The 27,357-nt window shown below is 46.3% G+C and overlaps 1 protein-coding gene across 9 annotated transcripts in view; it reads left to right on the top strand.

The window, feature by feature from the left end:
* Positions 1-27,357, top strand: part of Slc25a25 (solute carrier family 25 member 25) — a 36,942-nt gene that overhangs the window by 1,430 nt on the left and 8,155 nt on the right. For 2 of the 9 annotated variants that reach the window (XM_028884713.2, XM_028884714.2), the window contains exon 1: positions 18,635-19,265. The exons of 2 other annotated variants lie outside the window; for them this stretch is intronic. In XM_028884713.2, the coding sequence (XP_028740546.1) occupies positions 19,047-19,265 (219 nt within the window). In that variant the 5' untranslated portion in view covers positions 18,635-19,046. Of the gene's footprint in view, positions 1-18,456; positions 19,266-24,826; positions 25,607-27,357 lie in introns of those variants that run through there. 5 more of the 9 variants (XM_028884717.2, XM_028884719.2, XM_028884718.2 and 2 more) reach the window with 5 other exon arrangements.

Below are 27,357 nucleotides of genomic sequence, written 5' to 3' on the forward strand. Positions count from 1 at the left end.
TGACTGGTTTTTCAGTTTGGCTTTAGCTGTGAGTGCCCTTAACCGTCATTATGGTGGCCTAGCCCGGCATACAATCTCTGTGGTTCTACTGAGCAGTTTGCCTAGTAACCTGTTTCTTCCCAAGATCCTGTTTGGTTCCTTTATATGTACAGTCATTAAGAATTTCATAGCCAAGTACGAAAACCTGGTAAGGTGGCAGTGAATCATGACAGCTTGTTGCTTGGGTGGCCACACATAAGGTGTCATATCCAAGGTAATCTTGGATGAATATCCAAGATATTTAACCTACTTAGGATCAGCGTAGGAAGCCCAAGGATGGCACTGTGTAATGTAGAATCCTTGGGTTAAGCCCAAGAGATTTAAAGATAAGATTTCTCTATGTAACCAGGTTGGCCTTGAACTCACAATACTCCTAGCTTTAAAAACAAAACCAAGAAACTTTTTTTTTTGGTTTTTCGAGACAGGGTTTCTCTGTGTAGCTTTGTGCCTTTCCTGGATCTTGCTCTGTAGCCCAGGCTGGACTTGAACTCACAGAGATCCACCTGCCTCTGCCTCCCGAGTGCTGGGATTAAAGGCTTGCGCCACCACCGCCCGGCTCAAGAAACTTTTTTTTAAGAAGTTAGTTTTAGGGGCTGGAGAGATGTCTTGCCAGTTAAGAGCGCTGGCTGCTCTTGCAGAGGTCCTGAGTTCAGTTCCCAGCACCCACATGGTGGCTCACAACCATCTGTAATGAGATCTGGTGCCCTCTTCTGTCGTGCAAATAGAGCATTCACATGCATAAGTCAATCTTAAAAAAAAGGAAACCAATTTTAAAATAGGTTAGTTTTATACAGAATAGTGTTCTGAGCTGGCTGTTTCCCCACATACATCTAATGGATCATCTTTCTTTTTTTGTTTTGTTTTTTTTTTGTTTTTGTTTTTTGTTTTTTTGGAGTTTTGAATAGGGTCTTGCTATGTAGCCCTGGCTGTCCTAGAACTCACTATGTAGACCAGGCTGGCCTTGAACTCATAGATATGACTGCCCCTGCCTCCCAAGTGCTAGGATTAAAGGTCATCTTTTGAAGATAGGATAGCTAAACTCAGAGAATCTGAAGCCCACATGGCCTTTATTCACGTCCATTGGGAAATCAGTCTATCGTTCAGTTGTTGGTATTGTGAATATTACGTTGTTAAATTCAGCTATTTTATTGGTAGTTTAGGAGACTACTAGAAACCAGCCTCCTGATTTTGATTTGTGTTTTCGGTCTTGAGAGAATCTGAGTTTAGCTGGAGGGGTTAGTGCAGCCTGGGCTCCCAGTGATCCTTCTTGCTTTTCCAACCCTATGCAGTTGTCTGTGGTAGTAGGCACATTGAGGACAGCTGGCTGTGGGATGGGGGCCATGTTTACGCCAAGCTTTGTGACTCTACAGGAATCACCGTGTTCTGGAATTCATGGCACATTGATATTGGTCCTAATCCATTTTTTTGGCAGTGATTTTGGAGTAAAGGCAAATAAGGAGAAAGTGACCATTCTCCAGTGCTAAGAGAAAGCTTGTTTGTTTGAGACATTTTCTTGCTCTGGTAGCTCAAGCTCAGAACTCACTATATAGCCCAGGCCAACCTCAAATGTACAGCCATCTTCCTACTCAGTGTCCCTGTCTGTCTGCCCCGCCCCTCTGTCTTGGACTGTGGTTATGAGCCACCACTCAGGTAAAAGAGAACCTTTTGGTTAACCTAAAGAGCTTAACTCTCTGTGGTTACTTTGACTCCACACTATTTGACTCTTTGACCGACCTAAGTTGTGTGACTTGAAACTTTTTTTAAGCAGATTGAACATAGATTATTATTATTCTTTTTATTCCCCGCCCCCCCAGACAGGGTTTCTCTGTATGGCTTTGCGCCTTTCCTGGAACTCGCTTTGTAGACCAGGCTGGCCTCGAACTCACAGAGATCCGCCTGGCTCTGTCTCCCGAGTGCTGGGATTAAAGGCGTGCACCACCACCGCCCAGTGAACATAGATTATTAAGAAGTCAGAGTGGGATATCCTAAAAATTTTTTGTTTGTTTGAGACAGGGTTCTCTGTGTAGCCATGGCTGTCCTGGAACCCAACTCCGGGTTGGCTTCAAACCTGCCTCTGCCTCCCGAGTGCTGGAATTAAAAGTGTGTGACACTACCACCTGGTTCTAAAAGGATTTTATATATATATATATATATATATATATATATATATATATATATATATATTAATTTGAGGTATTGATTTAATATTAACTCCGAGCTCTTATAGTTTTTAAAAAAATTTTAAGTTAGCATACCAAGTAATGTGTGTCATTGGGCATCTTCATATGCACTTCATTAATACTTCCTTTTATTCCTCTCCCTACCTCTCTTCTGGTTTTGAACAACTTAAATTGTTGTGTGGCTTGAGAAAGATTAGAATTGATTCACTTTATTAGTTTATTGCCTTTGGGGAAGCATTTTAGCATTGGAAAGAAAAAGATGTTCCTTCTGTAAATAACTAGGCCATAGCAAGACACCCCACCTCATGCACACCCCACCACTTCCTGTTGAGTTCATTACTGTTAGCTGCCTAAAGAAAAAGGCAGCGCTGTTGTTTTTACAGAACTGGTAAGAGCCAAAGAACTTGGGGGCCCTCTGGGTAGAAATGGGGGCCTGCTGTGGGATAAGCCTTGACAAACAGTGCAGTTCGAAGCTGCTTCCCATGGCCCCTGGGAAACTAGTCTGAGGTGGAGGTTTTCACAGGAATCAGAGGTGAGCTGTTATCAGCAGATGCAGTGAACTGAGGTCATGTGACTCCACAAAGCTTCCTAGCTTATAACAGCTTGAAGTGAAGTTTTCTTTTAAAAATAAACCAGCAAGTTTTGCCTTCTGCCTTTGTTCCAGAAAAGACTGAGACAGAAAAATTACTTAAAATGGAAATGGGCAGAGAAATTCATGGCAGTCAGCCAGGGAAATTTTCTTTGTAAGGGGCATGTGAGGAAGAAGCCTGTCTTGGGACAAAAGGAAGGGAAGGTTTATTAAAGAGAATAAAAGATGATGTCACCGGTAGTGACTTTGGGAGATGACACTCAGCCTGGGCTAATTATAGCATTGACTATTTCAGGCATTTTCATGTGACCAAACAAAATTTATGTCTTAAAACAAGTTTAAAACAGGTTAGGTGGTTGTGCGGCAGTGTCGCTCGCCTTTAATCCCAGCACTCAGGAGGCAGAGCCAGGCAGATTTCTGAGTTCAAGGCCAGCCTGGTCTACAGAGTGAGATCCAGGACAGGCACCAAAACTACACAGAGAAACTCTGTCTCAAAAAAAAAAAAAAAAAAAAAACCAAAACCAAAACCAAAAAACCAAACAAAACATACGTTAGGACTTGGCAGCCAAGTAGAGGAAGAAAGCAGTTTGTTTTACCTGTAAACAGTTGTGCTTCTCTCTAGATAACATTTGTGGGCTCTCACAGGCAAGGATTTCATTCAGGAGAACATTCTAGATGTCATGCTGTTTGCTGATCTAAAGACTTGTATGTACAGCTTGAGTCCTACAGAAACAAACATAATAGTAATATGATTTTACATCATTTTACAAGGGAAGAAAAAGCCATCCAGAATGATGATGCCTTTAGTGGTAGCATGGTTTCAGGTTAGAGTGGCTGGGCAGGAAGATCACTTGAATTTAAGAGTTTAATGCCAGCTTGCCACATATTGCAAGGCATGCTCCTCTTATCTTTAATGAAGTGAGATCCAAACCTGGCCTTTGGGGAGAAAATGAGAAAGGGAAGGTCAAACCCACAGTCTTATGTAACCTAAACAAGTGACGTACCACTGAGCCACATCCCCAGCCCAAGATACCCATTCAGAACCAACCAGGTGCTTCCAAAGTACAGCTTTCAAGGTTATCCCAAGCATCCCCTGTCAAAGAAGAAGAGCCCACCCTGCCCTGTCTCTTTCCCTGACCTGAGTAGTATGCATAGGAGGCAATCTCTGGTGACTTAAATCATCAAATGAAAGATTGTTACTGTTGATTTGGTATTGTTTAACCAGACAGCATCCCTAAACTTCCTACCTTCTTCAGGTTGGCCCAAACTAGACAGATTTAAATAAGATAGTCTTGCCTATAGAAGAAAGGGCTTATTTTTTGAGATAGGATCTCACTTACTCCAGGCTAGGCTTGAACTTGCTACGTTTCTGAGACTAACTTTAGAACTTCTAATCCTTGAGTGCTGGGATCACAGGTACGTGCCACCATGCCTGGTACAGGGCTTTGTACACGTTAGGCAAGCACTCTGCCAATTGAGATACTCCCAGTCTCCTCCCACCCCCTCTGGGTGGAGACAGGGTTTTTTGTAGCCCTTACTGGCTTGGAGCTTGTTTATATTCTCCCGACTCAACCTTAGAGTGCAATGGTTACAGGTGTGAGCTTTATGCCCAGCTAAGGAAGAGCCTTTGTCTTGGGAAGGGGACAGGCATCCTTGGGAATAATGTAATGGCCTATTTGGAAAAGATTAGACTGAGTGTATTTATCAAATTGATTGTGCTACATTGTTGCCAAATTGGTTATTGGCTCAAATTCATGATGATGGGGCCAATTTGAAAAGTGGGTATATATTTGAAACTGGGCATAGTGGCACTCAGGAGGCTAATGGAAAAGAGTTGAGAGTTCAAGGCTAGCCTGAGGTGCATAGTGAATCCTTGCCTCCAAAGTAATACCCCTAAAAGCTGATACTCAGAAACATGGACCAAAGTAATGTGGAGGAATACTCCCTAGTCTGTCTGAAAAGTGGAGCTTCACAGATGCATTCCTTTGTTCAGAGAATCACTAATTGCTGAGCTCTCCCAGAAACCACATGGGAATGGAGCAAACAGAGCCTCTTCTGGACTTCATTTATAGTCCAGCTAAATACAGCTGTGGGGTAAAACCAGTGGACAAAACTGTATTGGTATAAAGCTGATCTGTTACACTAAGTGCATAGAATTTACCCATTTCCTTTTAGAATTGGGTTTCCTTTTTTTTTCTTTTCTTTTCTTTTTTTGGTTTTTCGAGACAGGGTTTCTCTGTGTAGCTTTGCGCCTTTCCTGGGACTCACTTGGTAGCCCAGGCTGGCCTCGAACTCACAGAGATCCACCTGGCTCTGCTGGGATTAAAGGCGTGCGCCACCACCGCCCAGCGGGTTTCCTTTTCTTTTTCCTTTTTTTTTTTTTTTTTTTCCATTTCAAGACATGGTTACTCTCTGTAGCCCTGGCGATGCTGGAACTCATGTAGACCAGGCTGGCCTTGAACTCACAGAGCTCTACCTGCCTCTGAGTGCTGGGATTAAAGGCGTGTGCCACCACACCTGGCTTAGAATTTAGGGGTTTGAAAGAGTCACTGACCACCAAAGTCATGCATGCAGTTACTCTTCAGCTTTCCACTTGAAGGAGGATCCTCCTTGTGGCATCCTTCAAGGGTGGTCATCTAATCTGTGACCTGGATCATGCTCTTTGTTATGAGACGTATGGTTTTATATCAGTTATTCACATGCTAAAAAGTACCTTCAAGAACAGAAGAGCAGTCATGCAGGAGTCTGAGGAATCTAGAAACTAATGTCCTTATATGAAAATGTCAAAATGAAACCCATTGTTTTGTACCCTGAAAAAAAATACGTAAAAAGAAAAAAATATTTAATAAAATTTTGAAAACCACCAATCGTGGTGGGTACACCTGTAATCCCAGAGTTTAGGAGGCTGAGGCAGGGATATTGAAACCAGCTTAGGGTACACAGTGTGAGACCTTGTTGACCTCCACTCCCAACACACATACAAAGGTTGGGAGACGTGTTCTGTTCCCGTGATATCTGCTGATCCTACTAAGGCTGTAGGTGTTAGCATGCACATCTCACATGAGACACCTGGCATACATTTTATGGCTTCCCAGGAGTTATAGTACAGTATTTGCCAAGACTCAGCCAAGACAAAAGTCAGTCAAGAAAAGAGCAAGCATTTTATGGCCTGTCTATATAAAATCCTGAATAGGGTTATCCATAGAGACAGAAAGTAGAGTTCTGGTGTCCTAATCCAGGCGAAGTAGAAATGTGGTAAGGAAGGATGGTAGGGTTTCTTCTTGAATGATAATATGTCTTCAGGTAAAAAATGACTGTGAACACACCTACAGAGATACTGAAAACCACTTTATTTCAAAGGTTCTCTTGTATACCCCAGGCTGGCCTTGAATTTAGTCTATAGCTGGTGACAATGACCTTGAGCTCCTGAACTTCTGCCTCACTGGGCTAGGAGGGCAGAAGTAGGCTACCACACCCAGTTTATTCAGTGCTGGGAATTAAACCCAGGGCTGTGTGCATCATTGGTAAACACTCTTAACATCTGAGCCAAATCTCTAGCTCCCAGTTGTGCACTTTAAATAGTCGATCCGTGTGGTTATGATCTGGACTAAGATGTTTCTATAGCTTATTTTTTAGCTGCGGGACCATGGCCAGGAGGTCCCTTTTCCCCAGAATCACTATATCAGCATGGCAGTTTGAATCTCCCATTTCAGATGCTGGTTGTCTGTCTGTCTGTCTCTCTGTCTCTCTCTCCCTCTCCCTCTACACACACACACACACACATACATACACACACACGTGTATTTTTTCCAGATTTTGTTCACTTTTAATAATGTGGAAATTTTTCTTTTAGATGTTTCTGTTCTAGTTACTTTCTCTTGCTATGAAAACACTAAAACCAACTCGGGAAGAAAAGATTTACTTGGCTTATACTTCTATGGTACAGTCCATCATTCAGGGAAGTCAAGTCAGGACCCTAGAGGCAAGAACTGAAGCAGAGACCACAGAGGCTTACTGACCTTCTTCCCCTGGCTTGCTCAGCTGCTTAGGAATGGCACTGCCCGGTGGGCTGTCCTTCCCTGTATAAACTAGCAATTAAGAAAACCCCCATGATGGACCAATCAGACGAGGCAGTTCCTCAGTTGAGGTTCCCTGTTCCCAGGTGACTCTAGTTTGTGTCAAAAGTTCCAGTATTCCAAACAGCAGCCAGGTTTTCTCTCTTCACCTAGATTTGCCATGGTTCCATTTCATTCTTGCCACCAGGACGCTTGCAAAGGAGTCATGCTGTGCCCCCGTTGTCTTCCATGTTAAGTCCAGGAGATAAAGGAAATGTCCCTCCTTATACCAGCAAGTTTCCAGTTCTTGAACATTACCTTTGTTCCTGTCTGGCCCCAAGCGCTCTACTTCATGGAACAGTGTTAGTGCTGCATGGCATGCTGGGAAGAGGTATTAAATCCTGACTACCATGAGTTTGGTGAATTCTCTAAGCCTCCAGTTTTTTTTTTTTTTTTTTTTTTTTTTTTTTTTTTTTTTTTTTTTTTTTTTGAGACAGGGTTGGTTTCTCTGTGTAGCCCTCACCGCCCTGGAACTCTCTGTAGACCCGGCTGGCCTCGATCTCGGAGATCCGCTGCCTCTGCCCCTGCCTCTGAAGTACTAGGATTAAAGGCATGTGCCACCACTACCTCGCTTGCCTCCAATTTTTATGTTAAGAATTAGAATCTTTTTCAGATTTATTTTTATTTTATGTGTATGAGTGTTTGCATGTATGTATATATGCATGTGCATGCACCATGTGCCTGTCTGGTGCCGGTGGAGGCCAGAAGAAGGTATCAGATTGGGTTCTACTAAGTTGCCCATACTGGTCTTGAGTTTACTCTGTAGCCTAGGCAATTGTCCTCTGCCTTCCAAATACCAGGGACTGTAGATGTGAGCCACCATACTGGGTCTGATCCATACCAGGTGGCTTTCCTCCTATTGATTGTTGAAAACATAATGCCCAGATGGGTTAAATGTGCTTCTGCCTGCAGTTTGCTCAGGTGAAGAGTGAAAAGTGCAGGCTGGATATGAGTAGGGAAGGGAGTGTGGCAGTGGAGAGCAGGCTCATCCACAAGCTAAAGCAGTTTGGAAGAGGGTGTGGGTTCTGAGAACCCTGGGCTTGTGAACTCTGGGAAGATTAAAATGAAATTTGTTTGGTTGGTTTTGTTTTTTGGGTTTTTTTTTGTTGTTGTTGTTGTTTGTTTTTGAGACAGGGTTTCTTCGTGTAGTTTTGGAGCCTGGCCTGGAACTCACTCTGTAGACCAGGCTGACCTTGAACTCACAGAGATCCGCCTGGCTCTGCCTCCCAAGTGCTGGGATTAAAGGCATGCACCACCGCCGCCGCCGCCGCCGCCGCCGCCGCCGCCTAGCAAAATGAAGAGATTCTGAAGGACTAGAGTTACTGTTTATTAACGTGGGTGTTCAGTGCCAATGTTTCTTGGGACCCAGATGCTCACAACACTGACCCTGCAAGCCTTTGGCTCTCTGACTAGCCTTGGGTAGTCCTGTCTCAATTTCAGTCTCCTCCTGTGGAATAGGAGCTTCCATTAAAGATTTCACGGTGCTGCGCTAGGTGTACATTCCAGTGACCCCAGCACTCAGGAAGAGGCTGAATTGCAAGTTCAAGGCCGCTATGTATGAAAAACTCACACTGTCCTTTCAGTTTATGATGTTGACACATCTGTGCATAATCCAGTTCAGCATGGTAAGGCCCTTGGTCATGTTGAGGAATCACCTCAAAAGGTACTGCTCCAATGTGTGGGACAGAAAAGACACTGAAGAAAAACCAAACAAAACAAAAGGCGTCTTTCTAAAGATGCCTTTTCCTTTAAAGCAAATAAATACATGAATAAGGCAGGCCGGCCTGCAGGAGCTGCCTGGTGCCCTCTCCCTTTTGTCTGGGTTTCCAGGAAGCAGGAGGTGGTGAGTCATGGCTCCTTCTCTGCTGGAGCAGTGGAGGAGGTGGCTGTTGTCCCTGTCCCTGCTGGTCCCTGAGCTTTCCTCATGATTCCATCCACCCCTGGGCTTAACTTCTTCCAGCCTCCCTCCACCCCGAGTTAGAATTCTTTTTTATTTTTTTAAGATTTATTTATTTTAGAGCTGGAGAGCTGGCTCAGGGGTTAAGACCACTGGCTGTTCTTCCAGAGGTCCTGAGTTCAATTACCAGCAACCACATGGTCACAAAGAAACCATCTGTAATGAGATCTGGTGCTCTCTTCTGGCCTGTAGACATACATGCAGACAGAACATTATGTATATAATAAATAAATAACAAAAAACAAAACAAAACAAAAAGCTGTGCAGGCCGGACAGTGGTGGCGCACGCCTTTAATCCCAGCACTCGGGAGGCAGAGCCAGGTGGATCTCTGAGTTCAAGGCCAGCCTGGGCGCAAAGCTACACAGAGAAACCCTGTCTCAAAAAACCAAAAAAAAAAAAAAAAAAAAAAGAAAAGAAAAGAAAAGAAAAAAAAGAAAGAAAGAAAGAAAAATTTTGGGGGCTGGAGAGATGGCTCAGAGGTTAAGAGCATTGGCTGCTCTTCCAGAGGACCTGAGTTCAATTCCCAGCAACCATATGGTGGCTCACAACCATCTACAATGAGATCTGGTGCCCTCTTCTGGTCTGCAGGCATACATGCAGGCAGAACACTGTATACATAATAAATAAATCTTAAAAAAAAAAAAAGAAAGAAAGAAAGAAAGAAAGAAAGAAAAGAACCGCTCCATCATCAGGGAGAAGATTCTAAAAAAAAAGCCAGGGGGTGGTGGCACATGCTTTTAGTCCCAGCATTTGGGAGGCAGAGGCAGGCAGATCTCTGAGTTTGAGGCCAGCCTGGGCTACAGAGTGAGTTCCAGGACAGGCTCCAAAGCTACACAGAGAAATCCTGTCTCGAAAAACTAAAAAAGAAAAAAAATTATTTTTTTAATGTGCATTGGTGTTTTGCATTCATGTATGTCTGTGTGAAGGTGCTAGACTCCCTGGAACTGGAGTTACAGACCGTTGTGAGCTGCCATGTGGGTGCTGGGATTGAACCTGGGTCCTCTGGAAAAGCTGCCAGTGCTCTTAACCACTGAGCCATCTCTCTAGCCCCAGAGTTAGAATTTTTTTTTTAAACTTTATTTTTTCTCTGTTTTACAGGGAATACTGAGGGTGGTATTTCTTTCTTTCTTTCTTTCTTTTTTTTTTTTTTTTTTAAGATTTATTATGTATAGCCGGGCGGTGGTGGCGCATGCCTTTAATCCCAAGCATTCGGGTGGCAGAGCCAGGTGGATCTCTGAGAGTTCGAGGCCAGCCTGGTCTCCAAAGTGAGTTCCAGGAAAGGCGCAAAGCTACACAGAGAAACCCTGTCTCAAAAAAACAAAAAACAAACAAACAAAAAAAAAAAAAAGATTTATTATGTATACAGTGTTCTGCCTGCAGGCCAGAAGAGGGTGCCAGATCTCATTACAGATGGTGTGAGCCACCATGTGGTTGCTGGGAATTGAACTCAGGACCTCTGGAAGAACAAGCAGTGCTCTTAACCACTGAGCCATCTCTCCAGCCCCAGAGTTAGAATTCTTACTAAAATCACTGAAATGCCAGTGGTGGAAAATGGTAGAGGACACTAACTTTGGGTTTTGTGTCTTTCTGGGGCTCAAACCCTGGGTCTTATATATGCCCCTGGGTCTTTTTTTTTTTTTTTAAGATTGATTTATTATGTACACAGAAGAGGGCACCAGATCTCATTACAGATGGTTGTGAGCCACCATGTGGGTGCTGGGAATTGAACTCAGGACCTTTGGAAGAGCAGTCAGTGCTCTTAACCTCTGAGCCATCTCTCCAGCCCGCCCCTGGGTCTTGTATATACCAGGCAAGTGTTCTTACACTGAGCCATACTCCTAGCCTGAGAGAGTAGTTTCGGTCACCAAGAATTGAGGAAACTGTGTGCTAACCCTTCCCCTTCAGTTAAGTTGTGTGACATAGTTGAATCATCATGTTTGATGATTTAGTGACATCTAGTGACAGTGGCCACCTTAGCCAATTCTTTTGGCCCTTTGCGCATCTCCACACACTGAAACACTGCTCTTGCTTTTGGTTAGTGTCATGTATATTTATTTGTAGTTAGGTATTTAGAGTATTTACATTTTTATTTTATTTTATTTTATTTTAAATTGAGATGGTCTTACTATGTGACCCAGGCTGGCTGGAACTCAGGATCCTCCTGTCTCCACCTCCAACTAAGCATGGGGATTGTAGTTGTTCACAGCCATCTGTGCTGGCCAGTAATGTTGTCCTCAGGTGGACTTTGAACCCATAGGATGTTAGATCTGGAACACATTCAGGTGTGCAGTTCAGCCTCCACACTTACCAAGGAGGTTAAATGGCTTGTCCAGGGCTCTACAGAGGCGTTGGAGAGAGGCATTCCTGTAGCGCCCCATAGAACACACTGGGACGCAGCTCACTTTTTTCTATTTTTCATTCACATTGTAGGTGTATTTTGTTTGCCATTTTGTCTCTAACCTATAGGAAAAGGAAAATAGGACCAGAGAAGTAAATAGTTTCATAATTAAATCTACTTCTGAATTGTTTCCAAGAGCTGGTCTGGTTCAAACCAGTCATTCTTTGTTAGACTTCTCCCAACTACCCTTAATAGCTCTGCTGCCTGTAGAAGGCAGTCTCTGAGTAGATTCCTCTTCCTGCTATTTGTTTAGTCTTAAGACGGATTCTCACAGTTTACCCTGCCTGGCCTTGAGCACACACATCTCTGTCTGCCTTTGTCCCCCAGTGCTGTGCCAACATGCTGGGCTCTTCCTGTGCTCTTGAGCCTGCAGTCTGGAACAGTGCCAGCACGTGATCTTGGGAAGTTAAGGTGGTACTGCACCCCTGATCTGTTTTGACTCTGCTGGGTTCTCCCTGTTGGCTGTAAATTCCTGGGCTCCAATAATCCTACCCCTGGTTTCTGTGTGCTGCAGGTGGCGCTACCTGATCTAGCCTGATGCCAGGCTTTGCTCTTAAGTCAGTTTCTGAGAAACCAAAAACACTGTTTCTGGCAGCTGTGGGGATCAAATCCCAGGGCCTGGGCAAACCGGACAAGCGCTGTCCTACCACTGACTCTGCAGGTTTACCTCTCGACAGAAACAGGAAGGGTGTGCATGGGAAGGTCTGATCCTTTAGGCACGGGGATTTTACATGCGGGCTCAGTTAACAGCCACATTCTCTTCAGAAACTTGATAGATAACAGGGTGTGTTTCAATGAGGACTGGCTTCATGCTTGTCCTAAGGCTCAAGAGGCCTGTGCTTAAAATTGCTTATTTTTGTGCACTTTTTCTTTTAGAGATGAGAAAAAGACACCTTTGTTAAAAGACATTCACCTTGAACGATGGGGGCTGGCTTTTCACCAGCAGGAACAAGCCATTCAGGAGACTAATGTGTAGACCTCTTGTTCTCTGCCACAGTCAGATTTCTACATTTACTTCTAAAATGCAGATTAGGGGATTCCTTCCATGCTTAGCATCACTACCACCTTTACTGACTGAGCAGTGCCAGGGGGACAAGGGCTGGCTCTTCCTCATTCTCTAATTGAGGCCTGAGTCACTGGCAGGAGGGTCTAGTCTGTTCACCCAGCCTTACATCCTGAACCTCTGGCTCCCCAGGGTAGCTTACTCAATTGAATTAGCTGGTTGATTCATTTTAGCCTAGACAGTCTCACCTGCCAGAGTTGTGCCTCGGAAATCGTAAATTGTGAACACGTGGCTTTGAACTCCTGTGTCTCTCTCCTTGCACATTTTGTATCTTCTGTTTTTTTGGTTTCAGTTCTGGTTTTGGTAAAAACATTAGAACAGTGATTCTCTCCCTGTGGGTCTCGACCACTTGAGGGGGAGTGTCTCACAACCTTTTCACAGAGGTCATGTATCCTGCATGTCAGACGTTTACATCATGATTCATAACAGTAGCAGAGTTTCAGTTATAAAGTAGCAACGAAAATAATTTTTTGTTTTGTTTTTCGAAACAGGGTTTCTCTGTCCTGGAGCTCACTCTGTAGACCAGGCTGGCCTTGAACTCACAGAGATCCGCCTGCCTCTGCCTCCCAAGTGCTGGCATTAAAGATGTGCACCACCACTGCCCGGCGCAATGAAAATAAATTTCTGGTTGGGTGTCACCACAACATGAGAACTGCATTAAAGGGTCGTAGCATTAGAAAGGTTGAACCACTGCCCTACAGATTCCGACTTGACCCATTTAGCTGGTGGACAGGGACCTCCCCGTGACCTCATTGGCATAATCAGTCCTCATTATGAAATCAGTCAGCCAAATCAACCTGACTTTCTGTCAAATGAAGTCTGGCTTCATTTTTTCATTAAAAAACAGGTGTTCCCTCTGACAACACCTGTCCTGAATATTATGCAAAGAAGAAAGGAATGCAAAGATGAGCAGTAGGCAGACAAGACTTGGAGACTGAGGTGGGCATTGTCAGCACAGGTGCAGGCTCTCCTTTCAGTTTTGGTAGGAAACTTCCACAGCCCTCTGCAGTTGGCCTTCTGTGTACCGTGCGAGGCACTCTACTGCGGACAGTTCCTCGGGTGATTAGAGATAAGCCATTTGACTGTGCCATGAGCTCCATTCCCTTGGAATCTCTTCCTCAGACAGGCTTTTGTCCATTCAGTCTGTTTTCTAGGTTCTTGAAGTGTGGGTTACTCCTGCAGATGACCACCCTCACCTTACGAGCTGCTGATGTGCACAGGCTGCAGGTGGAGGAAGCTGCCTGTGCCAGCCCTGCTTTGGAGTTGGGTAGTCTCAAACTCAGGAAGCTGAGCGAAGTAGAATTAGAGTCGTGATAACTGACAGATACCCAAAAGAAATCAGTCATCTCCTTGGTGCTCTGATTTAGATGCAGTGGCGGCGGCGGTGCAAGAAATGGACTGTATTAACCACTGGGAAAGGAGATAGGCAACAAAGATCGAAGTGTTTTAACAAAGTACTGGTGAAGCACATGGTAAACCAGAGCTGGTCCTGCTCTGTGCAGGTGAAGACAGTGTGTGATAAAATACCCGCCAGCTTTGACCTGGGTGTGGTTATTGGAAGCAGAGGGAACGTCGGAGGGCTGCTTTGATGGATGCCGGCTAATGGCTTTGCCCGCGTTGGAAGCCACACCCTCCAGTGTTTTTCCTTAAACCTGGACTATGAGGTTTTCACTCTGGCTGGTAGTGAGTCTAATGGTGTATTGAGACTCCAAGGGGACCCTTGTAGCTCTGCAGCTGTCGTCTCTCTGGTACCCCGAATACCCAGACTGCTCTGATAGTAGCCTCATTCCTTTAATGTTGGGAGATTGCCCAGCTCCATTCAAGCTCTTCCTCTGCATGAGAGTCCGGAAACTCCAGGCAGGGGGCTGCGGCAGTGAGGCAATTACCTCACCTCTGCACATTCCTCAGGAAGCATTGTCCTTTGTGCCTGGTCAATGGCTTGAAACCATTGCTTCATAGATTCCTAGTCTTTTCTTGTTATAGGCAGGAAGGTGTGAATCAGTTCCTGGTCCTCCTTCCTGGCTGGAAGCCCTGGTGTAACTCAGCTCCATGATGTGGAGAAATCCATTCGATTAGAAGCCAGTACCTACTACATAAAGGAATTTTGTAGTATTTTGTAGGAACATCACTATCTCCTTCATTTCTTCTGCCTTCTGTGCCTAAACAGGGTTCAGGTTTATGAAAGGATTAACTTGTTAGGCTAGGAATGTGCCTGGGTAGGTAGAGCACTTGCCTTGCATGGACAAATGGACAAGGGCCTAAATTATTCAATCCCCAGTATCGTGTGTGTGTGTGTGTGTGTGTGTGTGTATGTGTGTGTGATTTTGTGTTTATTTTGGGGTCTTGGCTCTAGACTGGCCCAAAGTAACAAAACAGTTCTATTAACTGTCCCCATTTTGCACATAAGAATATTGAATCAGAGATAGGCCTGGCTGCAAAGGCCTATAAATCCAACTTCTTTGTGGGTACAGCAGGAGCATCAGTAGTTCAAGGCCTGACTGGATATAGAATGGGTTCAAGGGCAGCCTGAACAACTTAGAGACCCCGTCTGAGAATGAAAAGACGTTTTCTTAAAGTGTTTCGATATAATTCAGTGATAGAGCCCTTGCCAGCAGAGGCTCTAGATTCAGTCCTGGTGTGTGTGGTGAGGACCGAAGAACAAAAGAAAGACTAATGAATCAATAATAGAGATTATTGATCGCTTTTATTTTTATTTCTTTGGTTTTTTTGAAACGGGTTTTCTCTGTAGCCCTGGCTGTCCTGGAACTTACTCTCTAGACCAGGCTGGCCTTGAATTCACAGAGATCTGCCTGCATCCCAGCCACAGCTCTTTTAAGAGAATAGGCTCCATGTGCTGGTGGCACACGCCTTTAATCCCAGCACTCCGAAGGCAGAGGCAGACGGATCTCTGAGTTTGAGGCCAACCTGGTCTGCATAGCTAGTTCCAGGACAGCCAAGGCTACACAAAGAAACCTGTGTGGAAAAAAAGAGTCAGCTGTTGAGCCGGCAAGATGGCTCAGAAGCTATCAAGCCTATGACTTGAACTTAGTTCCTCAGGATTCACATGGTGGAAGAAGAGAACCAACTTGTGCAAGTTGTCCTCTGACCTCCATGTATGCCCTGGCGCATGCCTACCCACACAGATACAAACACTTACACACAAAACAAAATGCAGAAAAATTTAGCCGGTGTGGTAGTGAATACCTTTAGTTCCAGTACTCGGAAGGCAGAGGCAGGTGGATCGCCGCGATTTGAGGCCAGCCTGGTCTACATTAGAGAGATCCAGGCTAGCCAGGGTGACATAGTAAGACTCTGTCTCAGAAAACAAAAAAAAAAGGCTGGAGAGATGGCTGAGCAATTAAAAGCACTGGCTTCTCTCTCTCTCTTTTTTTGGAGACAGGTTTCTCAGTGTAAGAGCTCTGTCTGTCCTGGAACTTGCTTTATAGATCAGTCTGGCCTCGAACTCACAGAGATCCACCTGCTCTGCCTCCCAAGTGCTGGGATCAAAGGCCTGCGCCACCACACCTGGCTTGCACTGGTTGCTCTTAGACTTGGATTCAATCGCCAGCACCCACATGGTGGATCTCAAACATCTGAAACTCTAGTTTTTAGGGATCTGACACTCTTTTCTAGCCTCTGTGGGTGTCAGACGTGTGTGTGGCATACACACATAGTGCAGGCAGAGCACCCATACAGTTTAAAAAAGCCCAAGGCCCTCTGTGCCGGCCCGGCTAGCTTTTGTGACATCTTGACCTAGACTAAAGACATTTGGGGTGAGGGACTCAGCTGAGAAAATACCCCCACCAAGTGGGCCTGTGGGCCTGTGGGCCTGTGGGCCTGTAGTACATTCTCTTGATTGATGATTGATGGGGCCTGCTCACTGTCACCTGTGGGCTGGTGGTCCTGGGTGCTATTAGAAAGCTGGCTGAGCAAACAATAAGGAGGAAGCCAATGAGTAGAACTCCATGGCCTTTGTACCAGCTCCTGCCTCCAGGCTCCTGTCCTGATTTCCTTAGATGGACTGTGATTGGGACATATAAGCTGAAATAAAGCCTTTCCTTCCCAGGTTGCTTTGGTCATGGTGTTTATCACAGCTATAGAAATCCTAACTGACACACTCTGTCTCAGTTGAAAAGGAATTGGGGATGTTTGTAGCTCATTGGTAAGAATTTGCCTAGTGTTTCTAAGACCTTGGATTCAGTCCCCAGTATGTTTAAAAAGAAAAAGTCCTTCTGGGCGGTGGTGGCGCACACCTTTAGTTCCAACACTCGGAAGGCAGAGCCAGGTGGATTCGAGGCCAGCCTAGTCTACAGAGCGAGTTCCAGGAAAAGCACAAAGCTACACAGAGAAACCCTGTCTCGAAAAAGAAAAATCCTTAGCCCAGGGTGGGGTACTGGTACACACCTTTTATCCCAGCACTTAGGAGGATGAGGCAGGTGGATCTGAGTTCAAGGCCAGCCTGGACTACAGTATGAGTTCCAGGACAGCCAGGGCTACACAGACCCTGTCTTGAAAAAAAAAAGTCCTTCACCTAGTTTGGAACACCAGCAGATCTGGCTGGTCTCATCCTTGGTTAGAGAAACTTCTTTTTATAGTGGACAGCAGTCAGTCAGAGTACTGAGAAAGAGACTGAGTGCCCAGCCTTCAACAGGGTAACTATATTAACCACCACCACTACCTGTGCTCAGGGGACATCTTAGAAGAGGAGGTGGAAAATGTAAGAGCTGGAGAATGGGGTGGAGTGTTGTCACATGGGACTTCTGCACACACCTGCCTATGAAGATCAAACCCTTGCAGCAGCCAAGGTTGTCTGCCCAAGACCAAACAAGATCAAGCCAGCCAAAATCCTGGTATAGTCTCGAGGCCCCACCCCACACTGAGGCACTACTGGCAGTGGATGGTTGCTGGGAAGGGACAATCACTTTTTTTTTTTTTTTTTTTTTTTTTTGGTTTTTCGAGACAGGGTTTCTCTGTGTAGCTTTGCGCCTTTCCTGGAGCTCACTTGGTAGCCCAGCCTGGCCTCGAACTCACAGAGATCCGCCTGCCTCTGCCTCCCGAGTGCTGGGATTAAAGGCGTGCGCCACCACCGCCCGGCTGACAATCACTTTTTATAGGTTTCCCATGCTCCAGCTGGATGACCTGTGCATCTGGAGTTAGTGGGCTATTTAAGGAAAGAAAAAAAAAGGATAAGGTTGGGGGGCACGAGGCAAGTTGGCGAAATGAGTAGATATTTCTTTGGATACATTTATGGAATTCTACAAAATAAAGGAAAATTTACAAGCAAAGTTTAAAAATCATTTATATATAAAACAAAGATAGTATATGTATGTGAATGCTTATGGGTTTGTGTGTATGAGTACTTCTCACATACAGAAGCAGGTTTACAGAGTAAGCTGAAAGTGGAACTGCAGTGCAGAGGGCTGGAGGTGAGGAGGCTGGAGCTTTTGTAAAGCTGGTATCTAACTAGGGTTCTTTTCTGGGCCTTGTAGCAGTGGGCGGAGCTGTAGGTTCCCCCATCCTCTCCTGAGAATGCGGGGCTTGCATCCTTTATTGTGATTTTTATGTATGTATATATGTGCACGTATATATTTGTGGGCACCCATGTGGAGGTCAGAGGACAACTTGAGAGAGTAGATTCTCCGCTCCCACTATGGATCCGAGATCATACTCAGATCAGCAGGCTGTGGCAAATGCTACCAGCTGAGCCATCTCCCGGCCTTGGGCTTGTATCTTTAAAACAGAATGATTATGAACATTTTGAGTCACCTTTGTGAGGGATGATAGTTGGTCACTATTTGTCTGCTATTAAACTAAAAACAACTGAAGATTAATCATGGTCATTTGCTCAGCGAAGTGGACAGATGTTAAGTCCAGGGCCTGGTTCCAGGGATGGGGGTGGGGAAGGTAGAAGGATTCGCATTCTGATGTGATCTCGGGAAACAACTGCCATGTAGGCTTGCTTTCTGCTAGGCTTGGGTTGGAGAAAATTGAATAATGGGAGAAGAGAGTGATGCTAGGTGACTTAGGAGGTGTTGCCAAGGACCCTGGATCACGCTAAATGTGGTGAGTGGCATTCGGGAAGCTTCCCTGGGGAGAGTGGGAAGTTATCTCCGAAGATGAGCCTGTTCAGATTCTGCAAAATGAACCTGGTCTGTACCTCCCTGCGGACTAGCTGAGCTGCAGGCAGGAAATACTCCGCCTGTGATTGGAGGGTTAGTGGTCGGGATAATGAACCCAGTAGTGTCGGCAGAGGTGATTGGCCAGGCCCTGCTGCAGTGAGAATGCAGACTAGATGCTCTGTCCTGGGTTTGCGGAGTGAGCGAGGACGGCTGAATGACTGGGAGCCCCGAGTTATTCCCATCTCCAAGAGAGGTCTGTCTGGATATCTTTTTTTTTTTTGCATTAAAAAGAAAAAAAAGAGCCAAGCCGTTGATCGTCCACCATCTGACAGAAGTGAGTTTTGATTGAAGTAGCCCAGCTGCTCTCCATATTGCTAGCAGCGGGAGAGGCTCCCTAAGTGAGCTACTTCTCAGGCTAGGCACGAGTGAATTTGAAAAAGCAGGAAACAGCCCCTGCAGTAGCGCTTCAGCCCGGGAACTCCCCAGGCTAGTATTCCAGACAGCTGTGTAGCTGGAGACTTGGTATTGTGGTCACATCCCTAAGAAGTGAACAGTCTTCAGCAGTGGCCTTTGGAGGAAGCCGGCATGCTACAGATGCTGTGGCATTTTCTGTCTAGCTTTTTCCCTAGAGCTGGGTGCCAAGACTCCAGAGAGGGCATCGATCATGGAGTCAAAGGCACCCAGGCCCCTGCTCGGGGAGACCAGATGTCCACCTTTTTGGGGAAACCAAACGGAAGGGCTGAGGCCACGGAAAAGAGACCCACCATCTTGCTGGTGGTCGGACCTGCAGAACAGTTTCCTAAGGTAACACAGCACCTTCAAGAGGACTTTCTAGTTTAGGGGCTGGGCTGGGTTCATTTTCCCCGAAAAGGAAAAAAATGAGCGTGGGAGGGAGAAGTTAAAAAAAAAAGTTTGGTATTGGAGAAATGTTGGGTGATGACGAAGACCACAAGATTTGGTCTAAACTGTCTGTCCTCACTGTAAACTTCCTCATCCGTTGTGATGGCCCTGCCTGGTTGTTGAGGAAAGGTTTGCTTCAGTAGATTAACCCAGGTTTATCTGTTTCACCGAACAAGCCGTCTGAAAGTAAGGGATGGTGAGCTGCTAAAGTCTGTTGTCTTCACTATCTAGAGTGTGAGAGGACAGTTGAAAGGGAAGGTTCCTTGAAAGGGGACAGGGCTGACAAGGTCTCATCATGTAGCTCTGGCTGCCTGGATCTCACTCTGTAGCCCAGGCTGGCCTCGGCTCATAAAGATCCGCCTGTCTCTGCCTCCTAAGTGCTGGGACTAAAGGTGTGAGCCACTGTGCCTGGCTAGAGGGGGCCAATCTTGTCAGCTTTAGGAAGGTCACTTTCCCCTTGCTTGATGGGTCATCATTTGTTTACCTGAGGTCGAGAGGAAGTTCAGGGGTGGGGCTGGGTCCTAGGAGAGCCTGGAGTCAGGAAGAGTAGAGGCTAGTGACTTGAGTTGACCACAACCCCCAGGGTTAGCCTAGTGTCAGGGCCTTTCTTCTTTGCATCCAGTGCTCCCAGGAGCCAAGGTAAGAGACAGCGCTCCCCGGTTGGAGGCTGGAAAAGTAAAGTGCAGAAGAGTTCAGTAATTTGCCAAATCACTTCCGGAGAGGAATTGCTGAGACTTAACCCCAGTCTTTCTGGAATCTTGTTTTACATCCCTTCAGAAAGCTGTTTAATGGGGCTGGTCGAGCTCTCCCTTAAAACAGACTGGGACTGTCTGCAGCAGGTGCAGCCTTATTCAACCACTGAGTTTCATTCCTGAATCTTCTTCTCAGTTAGAGGGCAAGGAGAGTCTACCCAGTGTTTGGCATATAACAGATGTGCCCAAAATGTCACATTGACTCTCCCTGGAAATGCTTGTCTAGCTTGCACCAGTACTTTACCAGGGACTTGACTGTGACATGTTTTGTAGTAGTTGAGCAGTGACATCAAAGGGAGTCTATAGACTGTGAGGAGCTCCCCACAGTCAGGGTCTCACAGACTGTCCGGCAAGAGAGTGCCGCTCTCTACCTCAGACCCGGAGTGGTGGGATGCTCATTTTGTGAGAAACTCATGCTGAGCCCTGTTCATCTTCAGTCCTGAATTAGCTGGCTGCCTTTTTAAAAAGATGACTTTTTTTAAACTTTAATAATAACTGCTCTACTTCCTAGTTTCGTATGGGTACCCCTTGCCAAGTTTGCCTCTAGGGGCTTGCTTTGGGACTTTCTAGCCTGGCCTCAGAGACCCACACCGTTTACTGGCTCTGTTTTGGGGAGGGGAAATGGGTTGGTGGGCTTCATGGGGAGGGCAAGAGGGAGCACCTCTGAGCAGTGTAGCCTCTTTGAAAGTCGGTAATGAGGAATGGAAACAGTGAGCATTTACACTGCACAGAGTACCTGAGATGGCTCAGCCTCTGCCTCTCTCAGCAAGCTTGGGGGACAGTCTGGAGAACCTTCAGTTCTCAGGCTTCTCTTGTCCACTGCACTACTGTTGCATTCTCACCCCACCCCACCCCAGAAAATCCGTGTCTGTGAGTCGGGTTCCTGCAGGCTGTTATTGTAGGAGCTGCTCCAGTTTCCCTTTGTCTTTGTCTCACAGTTAATCCCAAAGTTGGGAGAGAAAACCATTTGTCTGGAGTGGGAGGTGCCCTTGCACAGTGGAGCTTAGATCCTGAGGGGCGGTCAGGATTGTTCTCATTGTGTGTGTAATTACCAAGTGTAGGCAGGTTTCATTGGAAACCTGCTACACTGGGCTGTCATGGCAACCTGATTATAAAATGACAGAGCAGCCAATGAGATTTGAGGGCCTTGAGGGGTGGGGCTTGCCAGGCTCCTTCACATAATACTCCTGGCTTGGTCTGAGTCATTGCAGAGGAGCTGGGAGTTACTTTCAGACTCAGTGCTCCCTCCCACTGTACCTGCCCTCTTAGTGTGTTCCAATCCTAACCGGAAGTTCCTGTTGAGGGATTAGGTACGTGATAGAGGGGCAGGATGAGGAAAGCTGACAGTGGTCCTGGAAAGATGCTCATGAAAGGACCTGCTCCTTTACTTAGTACATGAAATCTGATGCCACTGAGCAGAGTTCTAGTGCCTCTGCCATTGTTTTCATACGTTAGTCACAGGAATGGGAAACAGATCTGGGTCACCGAACTATAGAGTCAGGAAAGAGCAGAGAAGTGCATGGTTTGCTGTGATCAGGTCCCAAGGGCCACGAACTGCCTTGGGATGCCAGGAGTAGGACCTGAGTCGTCCACTGCTTTGCCTCATGTGTGGCTCCTGTTGCAGTGTGATATGTTGATCACAGGGGTCTATGTGTTGGGCTTTCAGATGTTTCCTAGAAATTGGACTTGAAATCTCCCTCCTGTGGAATCGACTTTGGGCACTATTGTAAGTGGCTGTTGTAACAGAAACCCAGCCTTGGTTGTGAGCCTGAGTCTTGTCACCCATGACTTGGGCAAGCCAGGCAGAGAGGACTGAGATGGCTGCAGAAGCCTCTAGTGGCCTACAGTCTGAAGTCCCAGGACACAGCAGTTGCCTCAGACATCAGGTACCTAGAGATGGACTCTGGAAGAGTCTGTGTCTGTGTTGAAAATGGAGTTCTGAGCCAGGCGGATCTCTGTGAGGCCAGCCTGGGCTACAGAGCAAGTTCCAGGAAAGGCGCAAAGCTACACAGAAACCCTGTCTCAAAAAAAACAAAAATAAAATGGAGTTCTGGATTAGAAGATGGGTGTTTAGCTAAGCACCTCTGCTTTGCTTTGCTTTCTTCCAGGGAATAGCAAAGTCTGCTGGTGTAGCCCAGGCTGGTCTTCGACTCAGTCTCCTGGGGATATAGATTTAGATAAGCGCCACCATGCCTGGCCTCTACTGAACACAATCTGTGTTCAAAAGAAAAATGTTCCAAATTTCCTTAAACTAATGGTGATGGTTCATGTCTGTAATTCTGCACTTGGAAGGCCAAGGTAGAAAGTTCTGAGTTCAAGGTTAGCCTGGGTTACATTCAGGGCCCTCCCTGGGTTCAGTCCCCATCACCACAGAAAATGAAATAACACTAATGTTGGAATAGAATTGATATAACACTGTAAAATAGTATGTTGACGGTCACTTGCAGAACATTTCAGAGAACATTCCTTGCCTCTCCTAAACTATTGGTCTATGTAGGGTAATGACATATATATATATATATATATATAGGCATTTTGACTGTATGCATGTCCATGCACCATGTGCATGCCTGATGCCCTTGGAGGCTACAAGAGGGTGTTAGATCCTCAGAACTACAGTTACAGATGGCTGTGGGAGCCACCATGTGAGTGCTGAGAATTGAACCTGGGTCCTCTCTAGGTTCACACCTCAGCAAGTGCTCTAACTGCTGAGCCATCTCTCTAGCCCCCCTCCCTGTTTTTTGTTTTTGTTTTTGTTTGTTTGTAGACACGGTTTCTCTGTCTTTCAAGTGCTGGGATTAAAGTCATGTCGTGTGTCAGCACCGCCTGGCTTTTTTTTTTTTTTTTTTTTTTTTGCATTTGTGTGTGTGTGTGAGTGAAGGATGGAGTGACAGGCAGCTTTACCTGCTGAGCCATTTCATCAGCCTTCACCCAAAAACTTCTGGCAAAGCCCTCTTGTGAGTCAAGCAAGAGGTGAAGACTAGGGCATGCAAAGTCTGAAGCGATGGCCTTGTCTTTAGGACCCCAGCAGTGGACGTAAGATGCCTGTTAAAATAGCTCAAACCAGAATGTTTTGGATTGGGCAGTTTCAGAGACGGCTGAATCTGAGCAGGGCTCCTCCTCGAGAACGCCTCCTCATCAGATCGAGTGTACGCCAAGGCCTGGGTTTACAAACTCGTCTCGGGGAACCCAAATGCCTTTTCCTTTGTTAGATTCTGTTTCAGTGTTATACACGATTATACAACAGTGTTTTATTCTAGAATCTTCTTAGCAGTTTTATTCTGTGTAGACCAGGCTGCCTTTGAACTCAGAGACCCACCTGCCTATCTCCTGAGTGCTGGGATTAAAGGTGTGTATCTTTACAAATTCTTAAAACACTTTGGAGTCGAAATCCTTTTGTTTTTGCTGATCCCCAAATGGCAAGTATCCATTTCAGTCCATCCCAGGAGTGACAAGGCTTAGTCTCTATTAGGAAGGGATGAAGGGATAGGGATACACCATAGAAGGAATGGGGCGGGACTGACCCTGTTCTGTCACAGTGACGTGTTCTCTCCCTCAGAGACTCCTCTGGAGGAAGGAAGGAATGGAAAGAGTGCAGGCTGGCATGTTAAGAATGATGTGTCTGGGGGCTGGAGAGACGGCTCAGCAGCTAAGAGCACGCGCTGCTTTTGCAGAGGACCTGAGCGCCTGTCACCAACACCAGGCTTCGTGCTACCACCTGTAAATCTAGCTCCAGGGAATCCAGTGCCTCTGGCCTCTGAGGACAGCTGTATGTCCACGGCTTGCACATGGCAACACACACACACACACACACACACACACACACACACACACAGTTAAAAATAATACAATTTAAAAATAAAATAAAAAAAATCAGATCCTCCCAGGACCAGAGGTCTTCTGTCTTCTGAAAGTTTGTATGTAGAGCTGGGCTACCAGTGGACTCGGTGGTAATGGGAATGCAGTGAAAAAAGCGTAGGTGAGGGTCCAGTTAATTCCATTCTCCCCCTCTTCTTGCTGGTGAGTAAGCCTTTGCTAGTCATTTTATTAGCTCTTGGGTTAGTTTTGAATCTTACACTGCAGCCCATGTTGACTTTGAACTCTCCACAGTCCTCCTGCTTCGTTCAGCCTTCTGAGTGCTAGGATTACAGCCTGAGTCACCATGCCCAGCAACTCGTCAGATTTGTGTTACCGTGAAGACAGTTTAGGGAGGGAGGACTTGTTTTAGCTCCTGTGTTAAGCCCATCATGATGGCCAGGAGGCAGAGAGGAGAGAGCACGTCTACCGTAGCCAGCTTTCTGCTTTCACCCTTTATTCCAGCTGCAGCCCCATCTTGCTCTCGGGTAGGACCTCTCCGCTTAGCTAGTCTTCTCTGGAATTACACAGACGCACCCAGAGGTGTGCTTTACTAATCTCTCAAGCACTTCCCAATCAGTCTAGATAAACCCTGAGCCTTCAGTGTGGCCCACAAGCATTCTACCCCTGGGCCTCCATCCCACCCCATTTTTGAGATAATATGTAGCTTAGAGCCTCAAACTGGAGATCCTCCTTCAGCCCCCAAAATGCCGGTACTGTAGTCTGAGCCACTATGCCTGGCTCATTTAATCGTAGTTAATTTTAAAAGGCTTCAGGATGGCGCAGCAGAATTCTTAGAGCTGTGATCAGACCAAGATTTCAAGTGGGCATGGGCTTTGAGGACTATGAGTCTCACCCTTGGCTAACCCCAGTGGTTGATGGAAGCAGTTCCCAGGTACTGCATTCTTGTGGATTGTGGGTTCTGTGTTCCAGGACAGCTGGGGATGTGGCTCTCAGATTCCTCTTTCACAGTATCCTGGGTCAGTTTTCAATGGGCTCTGATTCAGTCTTTAGTTCCACTGAATTTTCAGTTGGGAATTATTTACTAAGAGGAGAAAGCTACATAGTGTGACGCATTTGGGGACCTTGTTTGAAATCAGAATGTTGGCTGTTTGTTGATTTTCGGGGATTGAGAGCCAGGGGTGAAGGTTTGTTTGGACATGGGACTGCATCCCTAGCCGGTGCCTGTGCCTGGGCTCCAAGAGTTAACTGCTGCAAGCAGTGACGTTTGTCCTGATCTTTGCTCCTCGGCTCTTGAGCAACCTGATACTGCCGCTGCTGGGGCCTGTGCTCATTGGCTGCTGGCTGCACTTAGAGTGGGCGGGTTTTCTATTAAGTAAAAGGGCAGGACTTAAGCAGCCAGTGTCAGCTGAGGCAAGACATATCTTGTGCCACTTTCCTGGGAACCCCGGCATTTCCCACTCTTGACTTCTGCCGGCACTTGCTCACAGTGGTGGCTGAGCACCCGGTTTCGCCAGCATGCTCTGCCTGTGCTTGTATGTGCCGGTCATTGGGGAGGCCCAGACGGAATTCCAGTACTTTGAATCCAAGGGACTTCCCGCAGAGCTGAAGTCCATCTTCAAACTCAGTGTCTTTATCCCCTCGAAGGAGTTCTCCACCTACCGCCAATGGAAGCAGGTCTGTATGCTGAGCCAGTGTGGCGAGGGGCAGCAGGCGGGGACTAGTTTTGAGTGAAGAGATGAATGGTACCTAGGCATGACTTCCTGCCTAGAGGAAAGAATGTCTGAAATGTAGGTGTTTCCCCAGCCCTCTGGGGCTGTAGCCAGCGTGTTATGTCATTGCCATGGGAATGACTGGTCTTCGTGTAATTTCCAAGAAAGGCTGGACCGAGAGAGAAGGCGCTTGTGGGAGATGGAATCTTTGGCTGAGGTGGAATCTCCTAAAATGTACAGGGTGTCAGCGAGGTCCAGGCCTGTCTCACTACTTGGGCAGTTTCTATGACTCTGGGGCTGAGGCTAGAAACACACCGGAGGAGGAGAGACAATGATATGGAGGACAGCATTCCTTCCTGGACTTTTAAATGTTTAAGTGCCCCAGGAAACAGGATGGCAGCCGTGATCCTGGCCCTTGCGTGATGGGAAACTGAACCATGGCTTGGGGGTTTTCTGTGAGTCACTAAATTCCATGCTGCCCCCCAGTGCTGATGTGTTGATTTGTGGATCGCAGAATGGAGACCCAAAGTAGGTGTGAGTGGTTGTAAGGGGGGGGGGAGCAAGTCTGTCTGTCCTCCCGCCCTCCCTCCCTCCCTTTATTTTAAGACAAGGTCTCTATGTGGCCCAGAGTGACCTAGTATTCATAGAGATCTGTCTCTGGCTCCCTAGAGCTGGAATTAAAACCTTCTGCCACCACACTGGGCAGTTCTTTCTTCAGACCGGGTCTTGGTGTATAGTTCAGAATGGCCTCAAACTGTCAGCGGTCCTCCTGCCTCAGTCCCTCTAGTGCTAGGATTATAGGTATACACCATTGTGCCCACAGATACAGAGCAAGCTCTTTGAGAATGTTTTAAAATAGGGTACAGTTAGCACAGTCGTAGGTGGTCTGTGTCACAGAACATCACCCCAGGACAGGTCACTTTGGTGGCAGGCTATCTGGGGACCAGAGAGAGTGTTCTGTATGCCTCCTCCCTAAGTGACATACACTTTTTCCTTCCTATTTGAAATCTGGGGTGGTGGCCCTTGACTAAGAGCACAGATGTTGGCAAGAACTTATATAATCCCAGCTAGCAGATAAGACATGTGCTCCGTCAGTCCCACACGCCAACTTACCCTCACATTGTTGGGTCCTAGGGATCTATGTCTGCCCTCCCCGAAATCAATGGCTAGAGTGCTAAGGAAGAGGGAAACCATGAGGGCCGCCTTTGGGAGTGGGAGCCAGCCAGTGGTCCATCAGTTCTTAAACCCTAGCTGGCTCACAACACTTGGACTTAGCATGATGATTTTTGATGAGTGAATGGATTTGTCCATAAGAGTACCAAGGAATATTTTCCTTGGGAGATTCTCTTGTTTTTGATTCAAAGTGCCTTCTCCAAATAGTTAAATAATGTAATTAGAAAGCCTCTCCCCCCACCCCAGTGACAGGGTCTCATTCTATAGCTCTGGCTGGCCTAGAACTCCCTATGTAGACCATCCTGGCTTTGAATTCACAGAGGTCCACCTGCCTCTGTCTCTGGAATTCTGGGATTAAAGGCACATACCACTACTCTTGGCTAAATGTAATTAAGACAAAACAAAACAAAAAACAAAGTGCCACTGAGATGGAATGCATATGACATGACAGCCCTGGCCATGGCCTCCTGTGAATGCCATCTCTAACTGCTGTTTCTTTCTTTGTAACATGTGGGAAAGGATAGGCTGTACCTCTTAGAGCAA

This window comes from Peromyscus leucopus, chromosome 4 (assembly GCF_004664715.2).
Source record: "Peromyscus leucopus breed LL Stock chromosome 4, UCI_PerLeu_2.1, whole genome shotgun sequence".
In the NCBI taxonomy this organism is placed as follows: domain Eukaryota; kingdom Metazoa; phylum Chordata; class Mammalia; order Rodentia; family Cricetidae; genus Peromyscus; species Peromyscus leucopus.